The 21182-nt window shown below is 42.7% G+C and overlaps 1 protein-coding gene across 1 annotated transcript in view; it reads right to left on the bottom strand.

Moving 5' to 3' along the window:
* Window positions 1-2704: 2704 nt before the first annotated feature.
* SLC2A13 (solute carrier family 2 member 13) overlaps window positions 2705-21182 on the bottom strand; it is a 141471-nt gene continuing 122993 nt past the window's right edge. The window contains exons 8-10 of the mRNA XM_031600713.2: window positions 10235-10356; window positions 9950-10102; window positions 2705-8834 (exon numbers count right to left, since the gene is read on the bottom strand). Of these exons, the coding sequence (XP_031456573.1) occupies window positions 8608-8834; window positions 9950-10102; window positions 10235-10356 (502 nt within the window). The 3' untranslated portion in view covers window positions 2705-8607. The remainder of the gene's footprint in view (window positions 8835-9949; window positions 10103-10234; window positions 10357-21182) is intronic.

The raw sequence follows: 21182 nt of genomic DNA, 5'->3' as shown, positions 1-21182 counted from the left end.
CCTCTGGGGGGCCCATGAGGGTAACATTGCTTAGCTATGCTCAGAGAGAGCAGATTAGAAACAAAATTGTGCTGGAGAAGAGGACAGAAGTGTACCTGTAATTAACCAAAAGACAGTGTTGGCCTTTGAACATTTCTAAACAAAAATAGGTGCACAAACAGACGGAAAATGTGACCCCACGCTTCAGTCTGAAGCAATCTTGATGTACATTGGTACCCTGCTTTCCCTATTAGATCAGCTCTAATTGCAGTAACCTGCAGGGTAAGGAACCAGGTGAGGTTTTCTCAGGCAGCTTGGAGCCAGGCGTTACTGTGCCAACAGCCTCTGTGTACTGCATGGAAATCCTTATTCCATTTTCGTGAAGGATTATCATTGTGTGAAATGAGAAGCTTAAGTTTCCATACAAGTAATTATTTCTCAGGTGGGAACTGTTTGTGAATTGCCTTTTTAAGGGTTTTAGCAGAGAGCTGATTAAGGAAGGATGAGGTTTCCTGGAAAAAGTATTGGTGCTCTGCATCCAAATCCTTGTCTATCCCCAGCAAATCCAATGACATTTCTGCTGCCGTTCCTCAGCCTCTTTTCATCAGTGGCTTCTGACAGGTTGGAGGTGACTGTCACCTACTCATGTCACAGCCACCCCCTCGAGGCAGTGATACTGAGCTCTGGTGAGATCCCACATCTCGATGAGCCAAAAACAAACCTCCCTCCCTCCCACCTTCCTACTCTGCTGCCAATTCCCACCCTATGCCTTGACAGTCTCTGCATGGCGTGCAGCCGTTCTTGGGATGGGACAGCCAGGGGACAGCAGCCCACAGAAAGCTCAGTACAGAAGACATCAGTGAAGGTAAGGCAGGAAACTGCAAGAGAGCCAATGTATGAGAATTACACATTGCCAGGCCAGCTGTGTTGTATACGCTTGCAGTGAGAGGGCTGTGATTAATGGCAGCAGTGCCCCACTCAGCACATGGGGGTTGGCTTGGATGCAGGACCCAGAGCTGTGGCTGTTGGGATGACAAGGCAATACATCACACTGCAGAAATGTACTCTGTTCCCTGGAGTGGAGTAATTCTCCCGAAGCAGGAGGTCTGTGGGGAGATTTGACCTCCGAAGAAGCAGTGCTCCCTGCAAGTGGGCACATTTTTGGAGCTCCTGAGCTGGAAACGGGAGCTCATTGACAGTAGTCAGACGAGTTGATGTCATCACACTGTGAAAAGATGAAACCAAGTACCAATTTAGCAGCAGGGCTTCCTCCAGAGCATCACTCCCCAACAAAGCTGAGGCCATCCACTGCAGGCCCACTGGGGTTGGAGATGCCCTCTCCTCTGTGCAGGATGACTCGTTATGGGGCTGCCACCAAACATCTCCTTCTGCAGCTGCTACAGTGCCAGGTGAGTGGCAGCACTGAAACATGCTGCAATTGAGTCAGTGGTGGTGTCCATTTTGGCAAAATGCACCAACTGTACCATGTACATCTCTGTGTATGTTGCCTTGGGAGATTAAGCACTGAACAAACACTGCAGTGCCCAAGAAATGTCAAAAGAGAGAGGGGGAGAGAGAGAGAAGAACATGCCTATGAAAACTTGAAATCTAGATGAAAAAACCTGTACTGGGAGATTTAGCCCATTCAAACTATTTATCAAAAGGAGATTACAAGAAAACTTGGTTACTGCACAGAATGGGCACTGCTGGCAATAAACACAGCACTACTGCCTTTGGTGCTGTTCCTCTAACAGCCGGCCCTGCTGGGTTTCAGTGGTGCTGTGAGAAGCCCAGTGCCAACCTGCATGGGAGCCTTGGTGACAGCAGCCCCAGCACAAGCCCTCAGTGTGGCAGCATCTTTGTGGTGTGGCTCTGGTGTGGATGTGGCAGCACCCAGATGTGATGTCCAGGCTTGGAACAGCTCACACAGATCAGGGAGGAAGTGCTGCTGCCCACAGCTCAGTCTAGGCTCCTTTCAGCTGCAACATATCTATGGGTAATTGTTTTGTGAGAGCAGTTGCAATAGAGGGAATGGGAGAAATCCAGAAAATGGAGTGTTTGACAGCAGGGCCACCAGCTTTTCATTACTCCAAAAGCCGCTGTGTGGTTTTGGTGACAAGTAATCTGAACGGCAGCCATTCATCACCTTTACAAGCACTATCAGCCAGAAACCTAAATATATCACCTGTCAGCATGGAAACCATGAGATCAGTTTGCCCATCCTGCAGACCCAGCGCTTTGCTGAGCAGGATCCCAATGCCAGCATCCCCTCAGCAGCACTGCTGGGAGCCCCCAGACCCCAGGCCAAAGGGCCATAGCTTGGTCGGAGCGAAGCTGAACCTCAGAAGGGGACCCACAGTGTGTGACATAGCAGGGAGGAGCAGGACCGCTCCCGCTTGGGCTGGAGTGTCCCCAAAGCCAGCTTTGCTCAGGAGGCAGGGAGCATTGTGGTCCTCTGAGGAGCTGTCCCTGGTTGCACATCACCTTGACATGAGTTGTCCGCCCCTCAGTGCGAGCTGTAATTAATTACAGTCCTTAACAGCTCTGTCCCAGTATGCCACTGTCGCACTCTGGCTTAAAACAGTCTATTTAAGATCACATCAATCCTATCCCGAATTATTATTCTTCTCTTATTTCAGGTAAGCACACAGACTGTTTTAGTTCGTTTTGCTGGGCAATGCCATTTTCCTGTTCTATGAGTATCCAAACAAATAAAACCTTGAGGAACATTCTGTAATTAAGTATCACCTTTTATTTTGTTCATTTACACTTCTGGCACTGACAATTCTTTGAAGATATTTACTTTTATGTAAAGACCAAACGTCATTAAAGCAATCAGAACAGAAGTCAATTAAATAATTATACATCACTGAAGTTTCAGAAAATGTACAACACTTTCATACATTATAGGCTTGACTGGCTGCAAAAGGAAATGGCACATGTTCGACATTGTTCGGATAACAAAATAACTTGGACGACCCAAAAATGAGTTTTGCCCAAACCTGTTTTGTACCAAATACCATACCATGCATCCTGATGGCACCAAATGCATGTTATTATGGAACGCAAAAGCATTTATTCCTAGCAATTTGGTCTCCAATAAAGTCTCAAATACCCTAAAGAGAATTCGTGGCAGAAAGACCCGGGCGATGCTTTTGTAGGGTTGTGAGATTCCAGATGAAAGGCAGACACAAGACTTGTGCCAATTCCCGCTATGCCCCGGACCAGCAGGACACTGGAGCACATGAAGAACGTCGAGAACAATCATCCCATCACTTTCATGGGCACCACTCAGATGCCCAACAGCGCTCAGACAGCGGGCGCGCACAAGGCAGGGCGGGGGCAGCCCAGCACCATGGAACCCTTGGGCTTTCCCCCAGCACCCAGCCCACCAGCTGAAGTTTCTCCTGCAGAAGTCACGACGACAGTCCTACATTCAGTCCTCTCCAAAGTCTGTGTAATGTTTAAGGCAGCGAGAGAAATTTGCCTTTATTTTAACACTTCCTGAACGGATGTTTCCTTTAGAAACACAGGGACGTTATTCATAATTGATCAGCGCTCCCCTTACTTGTGCAAATACAATGAAATGTCAAACTGAATTTTGAAAGATCAGAGTGCAACTGAAGCACACTTGAAGCTTTATAATTACACAACCAAGTCATTCAGCTGTAACACACCGTGTAGGAAAAATGTGAAGAAATGGGGCTTGAGGTGAACTGTAGGTTCCCGAGGCCGGGTTCTGGTCCAGCTCCCCGTGTGCTGTAGTGAAGCTGACTGAGCCTCGAGGAGAGGCGCGGAGAGGTCTGAAACATGCCACTGGGTCACACTGACAGCTCAGCCAGGCTAAAGGGAATGCTCACATACACAACTCTGGAACACCATTAACACCCATTTACAAAACACTACAGTGATGGTTATCGGCACATAAAAAACTCTCTATATGAAAACATACACAAAATAGATAAGAATTGCCTTTTTTTTTTTTTTTTCAGACTGTTAAAATCTATAATATAGTTGCCTTTAAGGAGTTTTAACCCCCGATATCACTAACAACATTATTCTTTAACAATGTTCACCTAGGTTTTACTGTGCTGACGTTTTTAACACTGCCACAACCTAGACCACTTTGTGGACTACGCTTACTGTACTGTACACAAGGCGATGGAGATTGATAGAAAACCACCAAGTTTTGCACAAAAATGTGACTCGTTAAAATCCAGAGAACAATTGTGTCACTTGATAGGCAGCAGCTACATGTAAGCTGTAAATATTACCTGCAATAAAAACACATTTTGCCATAAAGCACATACTGTGGCATTATCTGCTTCTGGCCTGGTACACAAAGCTCTGTTTTCTTCCCAATTAGGAATGGGGTTTGGCTGGCTTGGCTCTCTCAGAAAAGAGTGCACGGATATCTGACTCGTTAAAGTGCTTCGCAGGACTTGCTACTCTGACTTAGCTCCTACTCTGTGCAATGAAGGCTCTGACCCGTCCCCACTAAGTTAGGCCTGCAGAGCCTCTAAGGCAATCGCAAGGAGAACTTCAAGATGTCAGTGTTGGAGCAGCACTACGCTGAGCAGTGGAGGTGGGTGTGAGGCTGAGAAGCACGGGGCCTGCTCTGACCGACCCACAGTGTGTTTTCAAGGAGTGCCCAAAGGACAGGCCCTCGCCCAGGGCCAGGAGCCCCGCAGTGACCTTCAGAGCCCAAACTTCCTCCCATTGTCCAGCTGAGGACAAACAGAGACTTCACAGAGGAAGAAAGCCTTCACTTTGCTATCTCTATTGCTGTGCCCTCACCTCCATGAAGAGGGGAAATAGAGCCCCTGCCCTCAGCCTGCCCGTCCCACTGCTCTCTGCAGGATGCCACCTGCACCGGGAACCTCCCTGGTCCCCTGCCCTTCTGCCCCACAGGAGAGAAGCTGACAACTCCTGTCGGCTCCAATCCTATCCCTACTGAAATGTGACACATCTTTCCTTTCTTACCCCACACTGTCTGACAGGGCAGGCACTGAGATTCGCTGGTTGTCAATGTCTATGGCAGCAACCTAAGGCGCACGTATACAATGCAGCTTCAGCCCTCAAAAGGATCCCAGGGGCTTGCTTTGCTTTTGTTGGTTTAGTTTTCTTTTAAAACCAAGTTTGTTTCTCCCTTTAGAAAATGATTTTGAGCAACAAAGTGACAGTGGGAAGAAACAAATTGCAAATTACTCACCCCCTCCAACGCTGTAAGAATTTGAGCATGGTTAATAAACCTCCATAGGTAAATTAAGGTGAATCAAAATATGAAAGGTTAAAAACTCATCAGGAATTGTTCCTTTTACTCTTGCTCATAAGCCTAAACCTGTAAAGAATCTGAGCTGCTGAAATACCTCAAAATGTTGTGTGTGATCAGCGTGTGATCCACGCACAGCTCTACCAGCAGCGCTCCTCATGCACAGAGTACCTGAATGAAGGTGCAGTCCCTGCAAAGGAACTCTTACCCACCTCCTACAGAAAGCTGTCTGTAGAACAACATTGTGCTTAGGTGTACTACTTATGCTACTTCATAAATTAACGTTCTGTCATAAGAAATGACTCAACTGCATTTGTATTTGTATTCTTCTGTCTGGAACGTCACTAGCACTACCCTTAGCAAAAATTCACACAACTTAAAGTATGCACAAATATAAAAATCTTTGCAAAATAGAAACATTTGTTTAATTATCTTCATACGTTATAAATGTTCACAGATTCTAAAAATAAAACCCTAATTGTGTAAGATTAATTTCAAGTATTTGATCTCACTTTTAAGATACATGATGCTTGGTAGTAGGTCCGGGGTTTATAAGGTGTGGAATGTTTCCTTTGTGTAAAGCAACCCTAAGAGGAAGACTAAAACCCAACTCTGTGGGTAGGAAAGGGGATTGACAGCAAAGAAGCCAATATATTTTGCATCCTCATAAGAAGTAGTGACAATAAACAAGATGCCTGTGATTCAATCACTTTGCCTCAAGAAAAAGGGCCCAGGATATACAACTTCAGAAAACTGGTCTAAGAGAGACTGAACTGTAGTGTGGAAAATAACCTAGTGCTGCACACAACTGAATGCCACTTCTGAGAACGTCCATGAAAAACACTGGCAAAGAGAGATTGTCTTCTGCTGCTAAAAAGTCCCAGCACTGCCTGCAAGAAAAAAAAGAGGCTGATCTTGTGATGGCAGTTTTCATAGGGACTTGACTTTGGTTATGACACCAAAGAGCTGCTGTTTCCTCTACCTGTGGACATGGAAGTAAGTGCTGGAACTGGGAGCACAAACCACTTCCATCAAGGGACCTTGGGCTCACGCTTCTGGGGATCAGAGCCATAAGTCCTTGTCCTGAAAAGCCAGGAAATACCTGCCTCGGTCTGTCTTTGTGTAGCATCCCAGTGTGCACACGTTGGGCAGTAAGCACCTATTCACACGCTGCTCTGGATAACAAACCTGCTCTGAAGAAGGGTCTTCCAACAGCTATTTTTTGGTTTCAGAAGGAAATCAGTTCACACTGAACTTCATGTGTGACAAGCGTCCCTTTCTCTCATTTCAGGTACTGCACCTTTGGTGAGGCTTTGAAGTGGCAGCAGCCCAACAGATGGTCTGAAACTGATGCATTTGGATAAAGGGCCGGAGAGCCAGTCCTTTTCAGCTGCTGGTGCTTACAAGCCTGGGAATATTGTGCACTTACAGGGAGGGAAGGAGGGTGGAGAATTGGGATGCAGCCCTGTCACTGCCCATCAGAGGTTTGAGGTCATTCTGCTCTTTGCAATAACTCACTGCTCCTGTTTGCTATGCTTTTCCCTTTTATTCCCAGTCTCGTTACAGAAGAATGCTCTAAAATATTTTCTTTCCAAAAATATTTCTTTGATTTATGAAGTAAAAAAGAAAATAACCTAAAATACATCCAATCACTGAATTTCAATAATTAGAGAGTAAGAAACCTCTCCCGTATAAGATCAGACAGCATAGCATCATACTTCATGATTACAATGAAAACTCCACATATTATCCAATAAAAATAACTTAGTAACAAATGTCCACTATCATTTTGACAGTTCTCTTACACTCAAAATATTTTTCAATCAAAAAAGAGCCCACAAAGTGTATCTATAAAAGGTAGTGAACCCAACAACTTCTTTAATCCTTACACAATGAAAAATAAATGTATTTTTACCAAGCAAATGGGGAGCAGCCTACAGGCAGAGGAAGTTTTCCACATTCATGAAGCAAAGGTTTCAGAGATAAGAATTTGAATTTTTTATGCTTTCAAACTCATACCTCTGAAGAATTAAAGCCGTGGAAGGAAACAGGGCAAGGAAAAAAAATAACATTACACTTTTATGTAGCTGCATAAAATTCAATTTGCCAAGGCAAGCAATCACGGCAGGTGAATAAAACACCATTAATATTTTCATTACCACACTAAAGGCAGCCAACTTGATTTTTGTGCCTGACGGTTTCTTGACAATTTTGCAATGCTTCAGTAAGGCAGTTAATATGAGATGCAGGCTTCTGCCCATCACTAATATTTTTCTTTCGATCCAAAAAGACACGGGTTGACTAAGGGCATTTGAAGGAAAAAATTGCTGGGATTCACTCACCCTGCAATAGGAAGATAAACTGAAGGCAATTTGATTATTCATTAGCAAAAGGCACAGGAGGAATGACCACTGTGCATTTAGCAGCAGAAAACCTCTCCCTTCCTTTTATTTCTTCCAGCTCATGATATTTTGTGTTCAAAACTAGGCACAGACCCAAATGTACACATGCTGAAAAGGAGAACAAAAATCGTTAATTTCCATCTGACTGTAGCCTCTCTGTTGTCTGTAGCAAGGTACACCACCAGCTCATTGGTACACGCAGCCATGTCCTGGGTTCTGTTTCCTGCTCTCAGAATGTGGTTTTGGCAGTGGATCTCACAAACACAAACTGCTCACTGCAGTGTGTCCTTAAAGAGCAGCAACCGCAACACAACCTGGGGCAACAGACTCGTGCCACCCTAATGAGGCACCACCTAGGTGATCATGGCTCTCTACAGTTATCTCAAATGAATTCAAATGAAATTCCATTGGGATAAATTTGGACAACTTTCCCTCTGATAGACTCGGGAGATATGTGTAGCTTTTACAATCAGTTAATCCTTTCAAATGGCTACCATTGCAGCAGCAACCTTTGCTGTGTGGCATACAAGAGCTGTCTGATAGGCTAAGAGATGGGGATACGACTGATGTCAGCTGCTTTCTGACTAGCTACAACATTACTTCAACTTTTGTCAGTTTTGAAGATAAGGACAACCACTGAGCACCTAGGATAGCTTCTACATTCATCTGGCACAGTACATCATGCAAAATACCTCAGCATGGTGTGGGATTGCAAACATCTGGTTAATTCATGTAATTGTGGAATTCAATCTCTTTTGAAACCCATTGCTTTAATTATCAAGAAAACATGAGCATATTGAATTTCCTCCCAAACGGAGCCATTTTGAACATGAAGGCATTTTTAACTAGACAGCAGAAAGGAGAACCAGACCAGAAGCAGGGCAGTGAGGTCACCAGAGAGCTGCTTTTCCCCCAGAAGGCTTTTACATGATTAAATACATTAGCAGCTGAAAATTATTCCACATCAGAAGCATCATTGTCAGAAAGATGGTAATTACTTCCCTTCACCCGAATATATTCAATATACCTCCCTTCATCAGAATCTGACATACCACAGGTACATAGCCTGCTTTCAAACAAAGATTCAATTTCCTCTAGTTTTTTCCCTTTAGTCTCAGGAAGGCAGCCATAGATGAAAAGGAGTCCCAGGCCAGCAAACCCTGCGTACAGAAAGAAGGCTCCTGCAATACAAAAGAACACACACAGTCAGTGATAGAGCATCCCACCCCTCTGGGAAAGGCAGAAGCAGAGGCTTCAGATAGCAAAGCGATGCACAAAGGACTGCAAAGGCTGGAGCTGCATCTGTAACACCACCAGCTGCTTGGCTGAGGTGTAGGAGAGCACTGCCTTACTGTGCTGTATTCAGTTAACAAAAGCAATTTTGTTTAAGATAATACTCATCCTTTTTTGGCAAGTCGTTTTGCTTAAATAAGTTAAAATAAGTGAAAATAAGCAGCAATTAAATTACTGCATAGCCAATAAAAAAAAATGTTGATAGGAAGGGTGAGAATTTTCTTAGTTATTCTTAACATCACAGGAATCACTATGACTGCTTCCAAAAATGAGAAACTTCAGCAAAAAAGAAACAGCCATGCTTAAAATACTGCTTGAGACTCTTACACCTAATAATCACTTACCAAAGACAATTGGCAGTGAGAAAGATCTCACTGCCCCTCATATATTTGTCTCTATCCCCCCAATAATGGGGAGCAAAGCAGGCACCAAAAGCCCAACATTTACGAGCCGTTTGTTTCAAGACAATGCCTTAAAAGAACAACAGCAGCAGCTGAAAGGCTCTGCACCAGTGATGATGTGAAGGTCATGAGATCTTAATGCCATGTACAGGACTTGTAGTGGAGGGGCTGAGCAGTAAGCTGACCAGCTCTCCACAGGCTCCAGCAGACAGAACTCAATAATCGACAGCTGGGAGCAGATCAGTAGCATCTTCAGCTGTACAGAGTTTTGGCAATGACAACTGATAATGGTCTTGGATGCCATTACAAAATGAAAAATTGCAGATGTTGTCTTTCTAAGTGAAATATTTCACCAAGCCAAAAGGTAATTTTTTCAATTTCCTTGCTTTATGCAACTTTCTAGAAAGAAGGAAGCATTTCTTATGGAAGCAGGACCAAAACTGCAGGCAGGTCATACCAGGTCCCTGGTCTTAATGGAACACAGTTAGCTGAGAACACTGCATCCACAGTTGCAATTTCACAGCCAAACCAACTGAGATCTAGATCTAACCAGCAGAAAATCAATGCTAGCACTGTGTCCGTGGACACATACTGTTCCTTACCATAGTAGGTCAGATATTCAGCTGTATGCAGGAAGGTCAGTGACACCAGCACGTTGAAAACCCAGTTGACTCCAGATGAACACGCATTTCCTGTACTTCTAGCCCACAGAGGGTAGATTTCAGAATTCACGGTCCAGGGCATGGGACCCATCCCTGAGAATTAAAAACAGATCAATCTCAGTTTAATGGCTGCATTGAAGAGCAAGTTTAATGTGTAGCCTCACCATTTATTATTTCACCTTTACAATTTCTTAAACTTCAATGTGAAAACAAACATTAGCTTACCAGGCGCAAAGAAAACCAAGTATAAAATAAGGCCCAGAAGTGCTGTCCAGGAGTATGGGGTGGGGCAGAAATTATATGCCCAAAACAAATCTTCCTTTTTGAATATGGTTTCATTTGAACACCTGAAAAATAACAATGAAATCTAGTATTAAACAATTTTCAGGGAAATGGATGACATATCAAAATAAACATGGCACGCAGCTTCTTAGGGAAAGTTGACAAATTAAGAGAGAAAAGCCCCACCCTGTTTTATCCTTTAAGCCAAATCCTACATTTGGAAATGTGCTTTTTCCTGAGCCTTACAGATAACATTGTGTGTGGCCTTAGGAAGAATACCCTGCAGCACATTCCTGAATTTAAGCATTTGGCTTGTATCTGCTCTTTCAAATGAATTGTCTTTATCAGGCCAGCAGTCACACCAAAACCAATGAGAACACTAACACAGATATCACACAGTGCAACAAGAGGTGCAGCAGCAGGAATTTGAGCTGAAAATGAAAGGATTTAGGTCAAATGGAAGTTAGTCCTTAAGTCACTGATGAGCTGTATGCAGCACACTTTGGCTGTAATGGGTAAAGGCTGTGGAGTGTGCTACAGCAACATGAAGTTGTAAGGAAAAGAGAAATAGACTTCCTTTTCTCTGCAGTGAAATAATTAGGTAGGTCACAGTATTTCAAACTAGAAAGTAAAAAGCAGAATCAGACCAGAGGTAACAGCCTGAGCTGATAAAAGAAAAACTGATTTTATTCCCAGGGCTATGTAGAAATTGCATATTTCTAGGAATAGGCATAAAATCATGCATTTGAATTTGAGTGCCAACAATATAAAGTATTTTAAAGGAATTCTGACAACTTCATCTTTTTGTTATATATCTTATTCTTTGAAATTAGCATTTGTTTAAAGGAACAACAAGGCATTGCTGTAACTAGAGAAACTTTTCAGCTGCAATCTCAGCAATTGCTACAGCTGAAAAAATGTGTACTTCTGGAAGAGTAGACTTAGGCAGAGAACACCCTTTCATATGCAAACCATGTTATTTACTTGAAGAGAAGAAGTCACAGAGTACTGAACATCTGTCTGGACTACGATTTCCAGATTAGCTGAGCACTTATGTGAAGGACAGGACCCTCTGGTATGCAGAAAAACTAGAACAAACCCTGCACTGGGTGATAAATCAGAGCCGGGCAACAAATAGCAAGACAGAGGAGCAAAGACCACCACTGCAGCCAGCTTCCTAAGGAAATTTCAAGCGCAACTTTCTCCTCTAAGTTTTCCATTAAGAAACAATCAGCCAGCTCTGAACTGAAGAGGAATGCTGGTGAGCACCTGGGTGCCCAATGGGTGATTCTGGGGCAGAAACAGTCCTGATGTTGGCAAGAATGTAGCAACAAAACAACTTTTAAAGCAAGACATCACCATTAAGTCCCAAACCCAGTTTTGGGACAGTCAGACATCCAGAATTCAAATACACTTAAGCAGAGGGGTTAATCCAAGAAATCTTGGAAAAACGTGTGTGAAACAGCAGCCAAACCCTTTCAGTGGCAGTGCCAGCTTGCATCTACCTGATATAGAGCACACAGATTCAGTTTTGGGGTGATGAATAATATAAGGAGAACAGAGTTCAGCTGAACAGCCCCCTGACAGATATGTCTCTCAAGACTGAGATGCTGGCAGCTGCCAAATCTGGTATTTTTGCCTTCTCTCAGAGTGAAGTCCTTCAACCAGCATTACCATTTTTTAAATCTTGCTTCTCAGTACTGCCCAGGTTCCTTCTTATGGCACTTTGCTCTCTCATGGCTCAGCTCAGTGTCTCTTTTATGTCATGACAGCCAGGCAGGGATCATTCCCCATCAGCATCCACTCTGACATTCTCATGCAGATCTCTCACCACATATGGGTCACATCAGCTCCCAGATACATCTCAGGTACAGAAGGCCAAACGTTGCCAGAGAACTATCCTTGTGTTTAAACCAGCAATTCCTTACATGTTAAGGAAATGCTATTTGCAAGATGGATTACTTAACACCTGGAGATGACATTGCTACCTCGCATTCCACCTTAATAGCTGCCTGCTTCAGATCAGCATCACTGTGAAATCATGGCACTGCTCAGCGCCACACATTTGTTTAACTGCACATTTGCTTCTTTGCTACTACTCTCATTTCATTCGCAGGTGTTTGGTAATAAATACAAACTGATTAGTGTGCTAAAATGCCCCGATGCTGAAAATGGTTTCTCCAGTCAGGCCAGCCAGCTTGGCAGCTCCTTGAAGAGAAGCCTCATACAGTGATGTGCTTGGTTAATTACCTCACATACACCTCTGTCAGCCAACCTGCCAATTCACAGCCACAGCTAGGGGAGGATGTGTCCCCCACCACCTTTCCCTACACAACATCTATGTGGGAAAGCCATGCATCTCTGAAGCCTCCTATTGCAGAAGCTGCTGACCCTGCCCTCCTCTCTGACAGTAACTAAGAGGAAATCCAGTTGCAAGAAAGCAGATTCAGTACACTGAAACAGGAAAAACTGCACAGGAAACATAGATTTAACAGAAACCTTGCAATAATAAGGTTTTGTGTTTTACTTATCCTTCAGGAGTAAAACAGGATGGCACACAGAATGTAAGCAAAGACATCTGCATTTGTTGGAGTCTTGTATTTGCTGGGTATGTACACAATAACACTCTAATGAGGGCACGTCCAAGGGTGCACTCAGGTGCTGTCACTGTGCTAATTCTCCTGCTGCACTCCATTTCTACGAGAACTGCTATTGTGCTTAAGAATGTATTAGTAATTTCTGTATAAGATAATGCCAGATACAGTTCTGAATTTGGTCTAGGATGAAAGACCAAATAGGAATCTACAATGGAAAGCAGACAAGCAGCTACTGATCTCTTCACTAGCTAAAAAGCACAGAGAAGCTTCCATGTAAACCACTTACAAGTGAATATACTACAAGTAAATAACAACAACGTGCTGGGTCATTGGCACCTTAGTATAAATGGTGAAGACAGACCACATAATTCCCTCTGAAATTACTGCCAAAGTGAAAGCATGACAGTATTACTTTGAAAATCTTTACCACTCATTATGTTTTCCCCAGACATTTTAGAGGAAGCACATCTGTTATAATCAGTGGAAGCCAAACCTTCTGATAATTGATGTGAACAATTCTATGGATTGGAAATAAATCAGAACAGCAGCAGATTTCTACATTATGTGCATTATGTATTTGGTTTCAAAGAATCCGTCCTTGATCAGATTTAGCCTGTAGTTCAGAAGATGTAAAGCTTTGCTCCCTGCCTTCTAAATTACCTTCGTACAGTGCATTAAAAGGTGAGGAAGAAGGGCTGCTGCAGGCGGTCTAAGAGGCAATTCTTAACAACAAGAGGATAAAACAAGATAAGACCACTTCCTTGATAATCAGTCTAAATTATCCTAATAGTTGAGCCAATTTGGTTGTAGGATAATTCTCAACACTGAAAACCATAAACCAGAGAATGTGTTAGATGCTGCATAGCAAAGGCCATGTTAGCACAGCACAGGAAGGCTGATTTTCTTCTCAAATTTCTGTTAGTTTTTACTTTGCTGCACAGTGAGGAATGTGTGGCTCTAAATATATGGCTTTGTAAGAACTGAATGTTTCATTTTGAAAAGTCCTTATATTTTTAATATGAAAGCTGCTAACTTCTCACTGTCTCTTAAGCCCTTCAGAAACATCTTAAATGGATTTAGATAAAAAAATTCTAAAAGGTCGAAATTCAAATCTAATGAGATTATGGAAATAAATTAATGCTAAAGAAAATCGAGAGTGTTATCATTTGTGTTCTTAAAAGCTCATTAGAGCAGCCTTATTTCCAAAGTATGCATCCTGCTCTGAGATAAATGTTAGCATTGGGTTCGGATGGCACAGAATTCAGATCTAATTCTCAGTTGCACTAATCCACCATTTCTTTGTTCTAACAAGAGGAAAACTGCTTAAGGACTGTTGTTATGTCAGACTTCTGTGTCTGGGTTATCCAAGACAGTGATAACTGACAATTTATCAGCTTAGTTTCTGGTGTAACACCAGTTCATGGGATTTGAAATATCTCCATTAAAGATTTTAAAAGTCTCCTCGTGTAAAGAGCTGACTTTCATATCACACCCATCAAACTGAACAATATCTAGTTATTCTGAGCTTATTGACCCAGCTGTCCACCAGAAGCCTGGGCACAGCAAAGACAGAGCAGCCAACAGACCTCACTCAGAGTAGCTGCTGCCTGCTAGAGGAACACTTTCTGTGGGAGATGCTTGGGGACAACTAAAATTATTTATCCACAAGCAGTTACTGGTCCTGTGGAAGAGTTCACTCCTTAACATTTGCTTTAGTTGTCACAGCTTCTCTGTTTCCATTGAAGATTGCTGTTTCTTCAAACAGACCCCTAACTGCCTTAACATTACTTACAGGAGAGACCTTAGTAAGTTATCAGCCTAATTGTGCAATAAGTTCATGTTGATCAGACATGTAACTAAGGACAACTTTGGAAACTGCCTCTATGCAAGATATAGTTTCACTATAAATCAGTATATCACAGAATCACAGAATCACAGAATTGCCAGGGTTGGAAGGGACCTCAAGGATCATGAATCTCCAACCCCCCTGCCACACGCAGGGCCACCAACCATCCCACCTAATGCTAGACCAGGCTGCCCAGGGCCCCATCCAATCTGGCCTTGAACACCTCCAGGGATGGGGCATCCACAACCTCTCTGGGCAGCCTGTTCCAGTACCTCACCACTCTCTCTGTAAAGAATTTCCCCCTGACGTCCAACCTAAATCTCCCCTCCCTCAGCTTAAAACCATTTCCCCTTGTCCTGCTGTCACTCACCCTTTCAAAGAGCTGATTCCCCTCCTGTTTGTAGGCTCCCTTTAGGTACTGAAAGGCTGCAATGAGCTCACCCCGCAGCCTTCTTTTCTCCATGCTGAACAAGCCCAGCTCCTTCAGCCTGTCCTCATAGGGGAGGTGCTCCAGTCCCCTGATCATCTTTGTGGCCCTCCTCTGGACCCTCTCCAACAGCTCCCTGTCTTTCTTGTACTGGGGGCTCCACTCTTGGACGCAGTATTCCAGATGGGGCCTCACAAGAGCAGAGTAGAGGGGAACAATCACCTCGCTGTCCCTGCTGGCCACCCCTCTTTTGATGGAGCCCAGGATCCCATTTGCCTTCCGAGCCGCAAGGGCACACTGCTGGCTCATGTTAAGTTTTTCATCCATCAAGACCCCCAGGTCCTTCTCCACAGGGCTGCTCTCAAGGACCTCTCCTTCCAGTCTGTAGGGATGCCTGGGATTCCTCCGGCCCAAGTGCAAAACTCTGCACTTTGCCGTGTTGAACCTCATCAGGTTCACCCGGGCCCACCTTTCTAGCCTCTCGAGGTCCCTCTGAATGGCATCCTGTCCTTCAACCGTGTCAACCACACCACTCAGCTTGGTGTCGTCAGCAAACTTGCTGAAGGTGCACTCGATTCTGTCATCAGTGTCATTGATAAAGATGTTAAAGAGGACCGGTCCCAAGAAATTTCTACTCCTTTCAGCACGTGATCTTATTTTTATATGTAGATATACATATGGTAAGATGCTATCTGAAGTCTCAACGTGTAACTCATTCCTTGCAGCAAATAGCAGATTAACTACACAGTGAGCAGTATCTGAAGCCATACTGAAACTTCTCAAGGTTCGCTAGCTGCTGCCTGCTGTGCCTCGAAGATGCACCGTAGACCCCCGTCTCTTTAGAGAAGTTTGCATCCACTGCTTTGACTTTGTAGTTGGCACAGAGAAATAACTCATCCACTAAACTGGATGCTGCTAAAAATACGCAGGTGGCATTCTTATGCCAGGTGATGGCAGTTAACAAAGTAATAAAGCACATACACACAAAAACCACAAAAAAGAACAAACACGTGCAACCTTGAAAAACGTATCCGTACCATTTTATGGTATTCTGCTAGGCATCATTTAACCCTCATTGCATTTTGAGACATTTACTACTGCATTTTGCTAAAACTAGACAGGGTTTTTTAAGATATTAAAATGCACCTTAAAGTCTCAGTAAAAACAGTTTACTACAAGAAAGCTCCCATTGAATGTGTTTGCACATGACAGAAAAGCAGTCCTTATCACTCTGAAGCCCACTGCTTTGTTATGCATGCAGAGCTGTGAGTTACATCTTGAGCATCTGGATAATAGCTGCAGTAATTGCCGCTGTCCAAAAGATCTGAAAATTCTTAAACTGAAGAAACAAAATCAATTAATTTCTTTATGCACTGCATTCCATGCCCAGTGAATTTATGAGTGCTACACAGTGCCAACAGGAGGCTGTTCTCCTGGGGCTGAATGGCTAGTGCTTCTTGTTCTGCATCTGGGAAGCTGAAAGCACATAGTCAAAGATAAACCAAAAAGATAATATAGGAAGCTTGGCTGCTTTACCCATTTCAGAGCCAAAGAGCTTACAGTACCTTGCTTTATTTTGTGCCGTAGGATAAGAATTTCTTCTACCATTTTACATTTTAAACAGACATTTCTTACAGATGTGTTTGGAGAAAGCCGCAAACAGATACAGAAATAATCATCATTATTCACATTATGTAACTTTTTCTTTACTGGCTGTTATCCTCCGGTCCTTCTTTTATCTTCTTTCTTGTGATTGAGGCCCTGCAGACTGCTAAAATCTAAAATCAATCATAAGGAATTTTTGACTGTATATCATAAGGCTGTTACATTAATAAATTACTTAATATTCCATGTTCTTAAGGATGAGAGCTCGCTGAAACAACTACTTCATAGAATTTTCTATAGCATAACTACCTTCTATCACCTCTTAGTCTTCTCAGAAAGCACACCTGCATGACATTTGGTGCCCTGCTCTGGTTTACCTCTGTTCCTGACCATCTGGACAAAGGAGCAAATGCTTTCATACATACATATATGAAGAAAAGTCTTAAGAGTTTTAAAGTATTTTCCCCAGCTGTTCCTATCCTTTCAAAGTCCAACTTGCTGCTCCTTCAGTCTTCTTTCCCACCATGCTGGTGGCTCCTGAGCTCTGCTGGCCTCCTCGTGGTCACTGGCTGCAATTGTCCCACCCTGCTGTCATGGTACAAATGCTTCAAGCTTCGTTTTTATTCTATCCACCAGCAACAGATAGAGGCAGCCCACTGCTACCTCCCACACCGCTGCTGGATATGCTTCCCTCCTCAGCTTCTGTGTTCTCCTCACCTCAAGATACGAACGCAAACAGGAGCAGGCAGAATGGTCTATACCTGAGGTTAAAGCCCTCCCACCACATTTCACAGCGGCTGGTAGCACTCATTAAGTACACCTGTAAGCCAGTCTCCCACATAGCACACTTAGGAACCACGAACAGAAATACACAGATACCTTTTTGTTTGTTATGGGATCTTAACCACATCACACATGCATGGACTTCTCTTTCTTCCCAACCGTTTTTCTACTATTCTAAAGTACCAGATGGTAATAAATAAGACATACTGGAGCTTTACAGAGTGCCCCATCCTCATCCTGATTCTGATCTCAACTGAACACACTCCATTTATCACAATACAAATTAAAATTAACTAGCAATAATTAAATTATACGATTTCCTAATTCTGTCATGAGCAAATCATAAATAATTTAAATACTGTATTAATAATGCATAAACTTGTGGGGGCTCATACAACAGCTATGAAAAATAATCATCATCTGTTCACTTACATGTCCTGTAGTCATGCCTACAGAATTTTAATGGACAGAATTCAAATAAAAACCTTATCAAAATGCAAACTCTAAATTAGCTTTGGGTATAAGCATCTTAGCTTAACATCACGGTCCTTCATGCATTTCTGCCTATGCTTATTTCAATGACTTTAATCATTATGCAATAGGTCAGAGTTTCAAAATAAGGTATTCAGTACTTCTTAACATCAGACACTTTCAGGTTCCTAATACGCAGCTGATAGCACTAAATCAGCTATTTGGTTGAGACAAAAATGAAGGAAAATGGCATATCTGTTTCATTTTCTTGAAGAGAAACTTCAAAATTGCTCTGGCTTTCAGAGAAATGAAATGAGGAAAAAAAAGGAAAGGAATAGAAAGAGCCTAAAACAACTTTTGTGGTTTTTTTTAAAGACTTTTTTTGCTTTTTTTTTTCCCAGAAAATTATAAAAATGTTTAAATATATATAGTTATAGAAAATGAGGACCTTATAATAATGCTTTAAATACAAACTCATATATTTAAACATATTGCTGCACAATCTGAGCACAGAGAGATCTAATCTATATCCATATGTATCCAAGTCTAAGGCTAAAACAGTAGGCAGGAGGTTTGGGTAACACCCTGCTAAGGGATAGACAGGTTGGAACCATAGCTGTGAAAATCAGATGCAGTACTCTCAGATTAGGAAGCCATGACACAAATGTGTTGCTGCATGAACCCAGAAGGTTTGAAGATGCAAAATTCAGTGATATGTACAGCACAGAAAGATGATTCTAAGATGGAGAATCAAATGCCAATATATACAATAAACAAGAGTACAATCTGGTAATTATTTGTGGGTATTCTTGCTAAAAGTTAGTCAGTTATTTAAAGATACTTTTCCTTGCAGACACACAGATACGTTTTTGTTTCTTTAAAATATTGACAATCTGGAGAGCTTTTTCCCAATCATATGACTCACTTATTAGCCTGATATGTTGATACTTAGCTGCAGAAAATATTTCTCCAAAATATCAGAGAAAGCTTCACTGACAGTGGATGTCATACAAGGTCAACGTTTCAGAAAGGTAAGAAGAAGCAAAGCCCACATCTGCTAAATGCTTTCCCAAGAAGACAAAATAACATTAAATTTAAAGATCAAACTGTAATATAATATTTCAAGCTACCAAAGAGTACGAAAATGTAACAAAAGAATGCACTATTTCAGATAGTGCTGAGAAAGCAGAGAGGGCAATGCAAGATTTTTGCTCTTTTGCCCTCTTACGTTTGTCCTCTAAGGATTTACAGTCATTTACATCTGTGTACTTTAAAGACCAAGACCCAGAATGTTCTCAAAATGTTACAGAAAAACACTAAATTATCTGGCAGTCCATACTGAAAACGTATACAAACGCTGGCTTTGTCCCATTTACTGACACATCCTGACACTGCAATTTCTGCATCTGCAAGAGATTGTGCCTGCCAGTCTACCAAGATTTTACCACAGAGCTCTGCTTGTCCATGTCCTTGAACAGCTTTACTAATCCAATTCTTTTATTGCTCCATTAATATAGGTTTCACTGCTTCTTGCAGCTTCCAAACTAATGATGGGCATGAGGACTTCGACCACTTTATAAACTAGAGGTGTGCTCCAGCACAGTGCCATCGGCAAGTTATGAAGCTATGGGGATACCACCACTTCCCTGTGCAGCCTGTTCCAATGCTGGGCCACCCTCTCCATTTAGGTTGGACGTCAGGGGGAAATTCTTTACAAAGAGAGTGGTGAGGTTCTGGAACAGGCTGCCCAGGGCAGTTGTGGATGCCCCGTCCCTGGAGATGTTCAAGGCCAGATTGGATGGGGCCCTGGGCAGTCTGGTCTAGCATTAGGTGGGATGGTTGGTGGCCCTGCATGTGGCAGGAGGGTTGGAGATTCATGATCCTTGAGGTCCCTTCCAACCCTGGCCATTCTGTGATTCTGTGATTCTGTGATTAAGAAATTCATCCTAATTCTCCCTTAGTGTAAGTGGAGACTGTTTCCTGATGTCCTATCAGACACCCACCTCACTATAAGCTCCTTTCAGGTGGTTGTAGAAAGCCATGAAATCTCCCCTCAGCCACCTTTTCTCCAGACTAAAAAACTCCAATTCCTCCAGCTGCTCCTCAGAACTCTTGCTTTCTAGTTACTTCACCAGCTTGAGTAACCCTACATACTTCTTGTATGAGGGGCCCTGAACTGAATCCAGTACTCAAGGTGCAGCCTCACCAGTGGGCCACACAAGGGACAGTCACTTCCCCAGTCCTGATGCCACACTACTTCTGATGCAGCTCAGGATGCTGTTGACCTCCTTGGCCACCTGGCCACTCTGGTGGCTCTCATTCAGCCAGCTGCCAACCAGCACTGCCAGGTCCAATTCTGCTGAGCATCTTTCCAGCCACTCTTCCCCAGGCGTGTACTGCCAGATTTTTTATGACCAAAGTGCAGAAGCCAGATACTTTGTTGCCAATATTTCACAAAATTTAAACACAACAATCATTGACTAGACACAATTTTTAGCATTAATAACAGAAGCACTAGAAGAGAGGAAAGGTGCGGAGGCAGTCTGGAGACCACATGAACTGGTTTTATATGTTTTTGGAAGTAGAGGGAATATGGAAAGAGCTCCAAATGGAATTACTGACAGAAATTGGGTCAAAGAGCTCAATAATTCCTGATTTCTGCTTCCAGAACTTAAAGCATTCAGTCTTTCCAATTGTATCACTTTGTACCATTAATATTTAATAATTAAATTATGGAAATAAATTGGTCTGAGGATAAGGATGTCAAATACAGCATTTTAGAACTGCATGCAAATTTACTATCAAATAAATCTCTACACAATGTTTAATCTCATTTGATTATTTTTTTAATCTGATTTTACATTTAATTAACTAAATAATTAGCATTTTAAAGTTCTTCTGGTTACAAGACAAATATGAACCAGCTGTGTATTTGCTGCAGAAGCATTGGTTTCCCTCAATGGCAGCCAGCAGACCCTGAAGGCGGCCAGAAGCCCCTCTTTCTTACTTCCTATGAAGACAGGCTGCTTCAGTGATCTGTGCTGTAAGTGCTGAGAGCAGGGCTCAGCTCAGATTTTAGAAGACAGGAGGGAGAGAAGAAGGGTTTTTGATCTCTCTTCACAAAGGTTATATTTTAATTTTAATAAAAATATCAAAAGTGAT

The sequence above is a fragment of the Phasianus colchicus genome, chromosome 1 (genome assembly GCF_987193195.1).
Source record: "Phasianus colchicus chromosome 1, bPhaCol1.hap1.1, whole genome shotgun sequence".
In the NCBI taxonomy this organism is placed as follows: domain Eukaryota; kingdom Metazoa; phylum Chordata; class Aves; order Galliformes; family Phasianidae; genus Phasianus; species Phasianus colchicus.
The sequence above is the reverse complement of the archived record's forward strand: the minus strand, read 5'-3'. Positions and strand labels throughout refer to the sequence as shown.